Source organism: Condylura cristata, unplaced genomic scaffold (genome assembly GCF_000260355.1).
Source record: "Condylura cristata isolate star-nosed mole 26May11 unplaced genomic scaffold, ConCri1.0 scaffold00005, whole genome shotgun sequence".
Lineage (NCBI taxonomy): Eukaryota > Metazoa > Chordata > Mammalia > Eulipotyphla > Talpidae > Condylura > Condylura cristata.
Window position 1 is genome coordinate 7032724 of NW_004567106.1, and position 8084 is coordinate 7040807.

An 8084-nucleotide genomic window follows, 5' to 3' on the forward strand; every position below is an offset into this window, starting at 1 on the left:
GTGCATTGGCTTGAGAGTCTTACAGCTTATAATAAGGTTAAATGTATAAATCAGCCACTGCTGCATTTTAATTATAGTTAGCCTCAGATTAATTGGAATTAATCTGACATTCTCACCACCAGATGAGTAAATTTTTCATAGCATCCTTTCAAACATTAACATCATAAATAGCAAAGACTTAAAACAACTTTTACTTTTACAGGTAGTTGAAGCCATAGTGCTTAATAAAATTAATGGAGAGCATCACAAACCAAGAAGAACTTTGGAAAATGAAGCCTAGGAGAAGTCTAGAAGAAGATGATTATTTGGTAAAATAATGATTAATTTATTCAAATCTGTAACATAATTCAAATGCTTTTCTACATATCTTAATGTTGTAAAAGTTATTTTCACCCTAGTCTGCTGGTATCTTCACAGTGATTCCTGTCATGATATTATCATAAGTGAAGGGTGGTGTGATTTATGAGAGAAATGGGACCTCAACTGACTGTCAAAGAAGGCTCAATAACCTTTAAAGAGTCACTAAAAATTCTAGTTCTTGGTTATCTGTGATGTGAGAGAGTTGGATCAAATAACTTCCAACACCCTTCCAATTCTTTCCAACATTCTGTGGATCTAATTTTTAAGTGTCACTAGTGCCCATATAATGGTAGTTTTATAAGCCTCTGTATAGTTTGTCGCTATGGCAGTTTACCAAGAGATCATCAAGTAAATTCATGTGTCATTGTTTAACCAAATGAAATCATTTTTGGAAAAGAATCACTTGTCCCACTTTCGCGCCACCTCAAGATTAAATGTTTCTTACACTATTATTTAATTTAAGAGGTTGTAACAATTTTGCTTCCAAACTTTTTAATTTTCTAATCTCAACTACAATTTTTTTTAAGATTTATTTATTTATTTGTACAGAACTGGGGTACAGATTAGAAGTGTGGTAGGTGAGAGCATTCACCAGAGACAGAGTGGGGAGCAGAATAGACAGGTCTACTGAAATACACTGCTGAGGGGAGCAGCAGGAGGGTCAGGAGAGGTCTGCCACACCATGTGGTCACCTCTGGGGCAGGCAGGAATCGAACTCATGAGGAAGCGGCTTTAGATTCTCAGTGCTGTGCTTTAACCTACTGTACCACCAGGGAGGGCCCCAAATTGTATTATTTTACCAAAGATAAATGGATTTCTTTTTAATTTTTTATTATCAGTTTCCCTATTACATTATTCCTTTCTTTTATGCCTTCAAGATAGAAATCCAGTGTAAACTTTACTGGATAGACATGAAGCCTGTATTTCTTTTGTCTTAAAGAAAAATGAATGGGAAATCCCAATGCCCCTAGGTGCACCATTGATTAGGGTTACATAAAAATTACCATCATCAGCTAACCAATCTCCAAAGTATATTTTTGAATGTCCTTCTCCTTCCCTGATAAGCACATTGAGCAAGTCATTAGTTTAAGAGAAACCCCATTGTTTTATCCAATTTTTTTTAAAGATTTATTTATTTATGCATACAGACTGGAGTACAAGCCAGAGTTGCAGGGGTTGTGAGAGGCTTCACCAGAAACAGAGTGAGGAGCAGGACAGGCAGATAGACAAAGTACACTGCTGAGGGAAACAGCGGGTGAGACTAGGGAGGTCTGCAGTGCCATGTGGGTCACCTTCGGGGCAGGGATTGAACTCGCACTGAAGCGGCTATGGCTAGCTTGCAGTGCTGTGTCCTAAAACAGGGAGGGCCCTGTCTTATCCAATTTTATGGTGTTTGTTTTCTTTTCTTTATAGAGTAAGGACTCAGGAGAGACCAGCATGCTGAAAAGACCTATGCTTTTGCACTTGCACCAGACAACCTACTTTGATGAATTTGACTGCCCCCCAGAGCTTCAACACAAGCAGGAGCTTTTTCCAAAGTGGCACTTACCAATGAAAATAGCTGCTATTGTATCAGCTCTGACTTTTCTTTACACTCTCCTGAGGGAAATAATTCACCCTTTTGTCACTTCCCATCAACAATATTTTTATAAAATTCCAATCCTGGTCATCAACAAAGTTTTGCCAATGGTCTCCATCACCCTCTTGGCACTGGTTTATTTGCCAGGTGTGATAGCAGCAGTTGTACAGCTTCATAATGGAACCAAGTATAAGAAGTTTCCACATTGGTTGGATAGGTGGATGCTAACAAGAAAGCAATTCGGGCTTCTCAGTTTCTTTTTTGCTGTTCTGCATGCAATTTACAGTTTATCCTATCCAATGAGACGATCCTACAGATACAAGTTGCTAAACTGGGCATATCAACAGGTAGGAAAACTAGTTGATATAAACAATATGATTGAACTAAAAAGCCTAACAAATATATACTCTTTTATTTTAATGTCAGTATCCCAATATTGAAAAAGTAATTTTCATCTAAAATTGCTTATTTGTAACTCTTCATTTATACTTGGTTGTATAGTTTTACACTGAAAAATGTTAAGTTACAAATAGTAAACACAATTCTAGCCATCAAATAAAATATAGTCTGTGTGTGTGTGTACTGCATTCAAGGAAACATCAATAGCTATTATGTCATTTCTTGAAGGATTACAAAAGCATAGTCATAAATCTATGAAGACTAGTTACACAGCATCTCCATAGTAGACAGCTGGAGGATAGAAGGAGTTCTCACACAGGAAACAAATGTTATTTGCTTGTTTTCTGCCTCTTCACCCTCCTGAAGGTCCAACAAAATAAAGAAGATGCCTGGATTGAGCATGATGTCTGGAGAATGGAAATTTATGTGTCTCTGGGAATTGTGGCTCTTGCAATACTGGCTCTGTTGGCTGTAACATCTCTTCCATCAGTGAGTGACTCCTTGACATGGAGAGAATTTCACTACATTCAGGTAAGTAATACATAAATTTCTGTGGGCCCTCAGAGATGTAAGTCTTTTTGTGCTTATATCAATTATATTGACTTTACCCCATTAAAAATAATATGGTTTTCCAAAAACAGACAGTTATAAACCAGAGACATTCTACAGGGATGGGGAGGGAAAGGGATTGGAAGGAAAGACAGAGGAGCACAGGGGATTGGGTGGTAGTGTACCTGCATATTGGGGGAGGAAATTCTATGGGGTGTACCACTGAGGGGGATGGAAAAGTAAACACTGCTTTAAAATGAACATTGGGGCCCTCCCTGGTGGCGCAGTGGGTTAAAGCACAGCACTGAGAAGCTAAAGCCACTTCATCCTGAGTTCGATCCCTGCCCCAGAGGTGACCTACATAGCATGGCAGACCTCTCCTGACCCGCCCGCTGCTCCCCTCAGCAGTGGGCCATCTGCCTGTTCTGCTCCCCACTCTGACTCTGGTGAATCCTCTCACCACCCCTGTACCTCTGGCCTGTACCCCAGTTCTGTATGCATAAATAAATAAATCTTTAAAATGAACAATGATGTAAATATGTATCTATAAATAAATATAAATCTTAAAATATATGGTTTTCTAACAATAAAAATTCCACACTTGTTCCAGTTAGCAAATGTGCTCTCCCATCATTTTTAACTATTGCTTCTAAATAAAAGTGTTTTCTTCACATAAAAGAGGCATTATTCAAAGAAAAATATTATTTCTAATATTTGAAGTTTGGTAAACAATTTGCTGCCCTTCTAAAATAACATAAATGGCATTTTAGGAATATTCATGGTTTGTTAGCCGCCCCCCCCCCAAGTTATTGGATGTTGGTTTGCCTCTCTGCTGGGTTTATTAATCCCTTTTAAATTAAACTGTTTATACTGTCCATACAAAAGCACTTCACCTTGAAATATGGAGCTTTTAACTACCAAATTTTTTCTAATATCTCATTTGAAAGGCTTTCTTTTCCAAGTTACATTTTATGTAGCTTTTCTCACTTGAAGTCTCCAAACTTGAATATTTTTGAAATTCAAAACTATCTCAGATTTACTGAGTTTAATCCCCTAGTACTAGATTTAACCCTAAAAGAGATATGTTTGAGGATTCACAAGCAGTTCTATGTCTGACAAGTTTCAGAGTAGTAAATTTAATTCAGTCATGAACACTGCCAAGATTTTTTTAAATTGCATAGCTTTAGCTTTTATTGGGGGGCATTTTGAAAATTCACAGTCATACATGTCCATACATGTACTCCAACAGACACTTTTTAACAGGGTGTCTGATTAGTCTGGAAATTATGTCTCCTGAGTTATTTCAGTGTAGCTTAGAGATGATGCCACATTTTTTTTCTTTTTTTTTTTTTAAGATGTATTTATTTATGTATATAGAACTAAGGTACAGTACAGAGATTCAGGGGTGGTGAGAGGATTCACCACAGGCAGAGTGGGGAACAGAACAGGCAGATTGATGAAGTACAATGCTGAGGGAAGCAGCAGGTGGGTCAGGAGAGGTCTGCCATGCCATGTGGGTTCACCTCCCTAGCCAGGGAATGAACTCATGCTGCAATGTGTGCTGATAGCTTTACATTACTGCACATTAACCCATTGCACCACCAGGAAGGGCCCAATGGTGCCACATTTTTTTTTTTCAAAAATTTTATTTATGCATGCATGCAGAACTGGGATACAGGCCAGTGGTACAGCAACAGTTAGAGGATTCACCAGAGACAGAGTGGGGAGCAGAACAGGCCAATTGACTAAGTACACTGCTGAGGGGAGCAGTGGGCGGGACAGGAGAAGTCTGCTACGCCATGTGGGTCACCTCCCTGGCCAGATATCGAACTCCTACTAAATTGACTTTAGCTTTGGAGTGCTGTGCTTTAACTTGCTGTGTCACCAAGGAAGCCCGTGTGCTACATTTTTAAGTACAGTACTTCCTGATTTTGTAGGTTCAACCTGCTAGACATTGGGATTCTGTTGCTGATTAAATAACTCTTTCTTATATTGCTCTGCCTATTACACATATGCTAAGAGCCACTTTTCAGATTTGATTAGGAATTCTAGCACTGCATTTTAACAACTGAGTTCATTCCACAAAGTACACAGCACCTCACCCACAATAAGTATACAATACACCTTCAGAAAATTAATCTTCAAACATGTATTTTTCAGTTAGTAATCTAGAAACTTTTCACTTATGGTCCAAGAATAGTTATACTTGATTTACCATAAAGATACACATTTGAAAATATAAGCAGTTGCTTGATTGTATTCCCTGGGGTTTAAGAATATTTCCCAGCCTCCCTCGTCACCTACAGTTTGGTAAGTCTCAGCACTTTCACCTCAAATGCCCATTGTGGAAGTCTGAATTCAATCCCTGGCCAGGATCCTAATTCACATATAGCCCACTGTACCCCTCAGCAGTGTATTTTAGTAGATCTGCCTGTTCTGCTCCCCACTCTGCCTCTGATGAATCCTTCCATCCCCCCTACTCTTTGGCCTACACCCCAGTTTTTATATGCATAAATAAATTTTTTAAATAATATATTTTTTTAAGATTTATTTATTTATGCATACAGAACTGGGGTACAGGGGCGATGAGAGGATTCACCAGAGACAGAGTGGGGAGCAGAACAGGCAAATTGATGAAGTACACTACTGAGGAGAACAGCGGGTGGGTCAGGAGAGGTCTGCCGTGCCATGTGGGCTAGGGATGGAATTCATGCTGAAGTGGCTTTAGCTTCTTAGTGCTATGCTTTTTAATCCACTGCACCACCAGGGAGAGCCCAAAATAATTGTGAGTCTTTAATTGTGAGTCAGGTTCCTTCTGAAAGGCTAATTGACCATTTTCAAAGAATAGTAGATAGAAGTCAAAAATTATCTAGAAGAGTTGTCAAAATGCCATAAAATTAAGCAACTCTGTCTTGATGGTACTAAGCATTCCAATGAAAGCTGCATTTTTTTTCATATTTCCATATCTCTGTGTTTTGTTCAAGCATGGAATTGTTGATGTTTTTCCCCTTTATCAGGATATTTGCTTTTTTGACATAAGCCAAAACCATTTACTTTTGCATTCATGTACAAAAATCAGAGTTCATTACTTTCGTTGCCTTCACAATTGATAAAGATCACTAAAAGTCAAACAGACTTTGAAGTAATCTTCAGTCATCCAACCAATATTTATTGAACACCTAAAATACACAAATTGTGTTGATCTTGCAGTTATCCTGTGATAAATTTTAAGCCAGAGTCCCTTATTTTAGATGTCTCCTGATAAGCACAATTAAGGCAAGCATACAAAAGACAAAGAACCATAAAATAAATATCATAAAAGAAATGAGAAATATGTGAAGAAAGGGAAGGCAGTGTTGTCAGTTAGCTGAGACTGAAAGGAGAAAGGTGGCAAATTTTCTCAACAAGACAGTTCAGCTATAAAGACATTACCCTAAAGCAAGTGGGTGAGTGGAGGACATGTGAAAATAGTGGGAAAATATGAGTGAACAATGTTGACAAAAGTGAGAACAAAGTAATCACAGATGAATAAAAGAATTTCCAAGCAACAGGACAGCCCTAGATGAGGTCGGATGGAATAAACTTTGATTGACTCAGTCTTCACCAAGATAATTTTTATTTTCTTTTGCAGAGCAAGCTAGGAATTGTAACCCTGCTACTGGGAACAATACATGCATTGATTTTTGCCTGGAATAAATGGGTAGATATAAAACAATTTATATGGTATACACCTCCAACTTTCATGATAGCTGTTTTCCTTCCACTGGTTGTCCTGCTATGTAAAGCCATACTGTGCCTGCCATGCTTGAAGAAGAAGATATTGAAGATCAGACACGGTTGGGAAGATATCACCAAAATTAGTAAAATGGAGATGTCTTCCCATTTGTAAAATTACTGTTTACACACATTTTTGTTCAATATTGATACATTTTATGATAAGCATTTCAAATTTGTATTTGTTAAATAAAATGACAACTTGAGGATCTAAATGTTTCTTTTTGGATGATGAGTTTGAAATACATGTATTTTCTTGTAGATTTGAGTCAGTGCAAAATTGGAGTAGTAAAGCTAAGCATAACAAAATGATCTCATTTGTCAGTTTGCATTATAAATAATAAAAAGCTTTGAGATACCAGTTCTTACTATTCATTAAAAGCTATCAGGAGCAGTGAAAAAATGTATTATCCAAATCAACAACACAAGTATATCCAGTGTTTATGATTTTTGTTAAAGAACTTTCGTTTTCCTATAATTGGATGTTATTCATGGAACATCTGCCTCAAAAAAAAAAAAAAAAAAAACCCACCATAGATTGTGTCTACACAAGTAAAGCAACAAATATCAAATACATATTCAGGTAAAATAAAACTCATGCTATTAAAGAGAAAAATTTGCTTGTCATCACCAGAGTTTGTACAACTCAATTAAACCTACCGTAATACATTATCAAAAGCGTATCATGAACCAGATAAAGCAGCCCTGACTGGTCCTGCTGACTAGCTAACATGCCCATCACCTCTAGTTGCTCTGCAGCATTTTCCACGCTTCCTCTTTATGACTGGGCTAGTGCTGAATGCGCCAAAGTTCATCCCTCCACCCACATTACTTGCTAGGTGGTTTCACAGGCTAACTCCACCACTCTATTAACCAAATCCATCCAGATTCCCAAAACTACCTGGATTACTAGCAAATCTACCTTCCTGTTTTTTTTGCTGTGGAGCTAAGCTTCAACATTAGATACATGTACACTGGTTTCACTAATGACCAAGTCCTCACCAACACCTGATCACCTGTAAATGAACAAAGGCAAATGCCCTGAATGACTAGAAAATGAAGACAGCTAACACTTTTCTGCACTGACAAAAGAATCACTGCAATTCATCTGAGGTCATGTTCTCTTTACAGCAACCAACACTTTGCTGCTTCTCAAAGACTCTGGGTTCTGCTTCCTTAGAATTAGGGAGTTTATGGTCATTGTCCATTTATCGTATGTCACTGACATCTCCTTCACCTGGGTTTCATATTCCATAAAACAAAGACAACCCCTTTCAAATGACCAGTTTTAAAATCTTTCTTGTTCGGTTGTTTTCCATGACGATCTAATAATTTAAGTAAAATTTTTCTGCACTGCTCTTCATTTTCACTGCTGATAAAGCATCTGACTCATTTATTTTTCTTTAGGATAGCTGACCTGTAC

At 37.7% G+C, this 8084-nt stretch overlaps 1 protein-coding gene across 1 annotated transcript in view; it reads left to right on the forward strand.

The window, feature by feature from the left end:
- The window catches only part of STEAP1 (six transmembrane epithelial antigen of the prostate 1), a 12682-nt gene extending 5823 nt beyond the window's left edge, over positions 1–6859 (forward strand). The window contains exons 2-5 of the mRNA XM_004676667.2: positions 203–308; positions 1774–2286; positions 2705–2869; positions 6519–6859. Coding sequence (XP_004676724.1) covers positions 234–308; positions 1774–2286; positions 2705–2869; positions 6519–6776 — 1011 coding nt within the window. The 5' untranslated portion in view covers positions 203–233 and the 3' untranslated portion in view covers positions 6777–6859. The remainder of the gene's footprint in view (positions 1–202; positions 309–1773; positions 2287–2704; positions 2870–6518) is intronic.
- The last annotated feature ends 1225 nt before the right edge of the window (positions 6860–8084 follow it).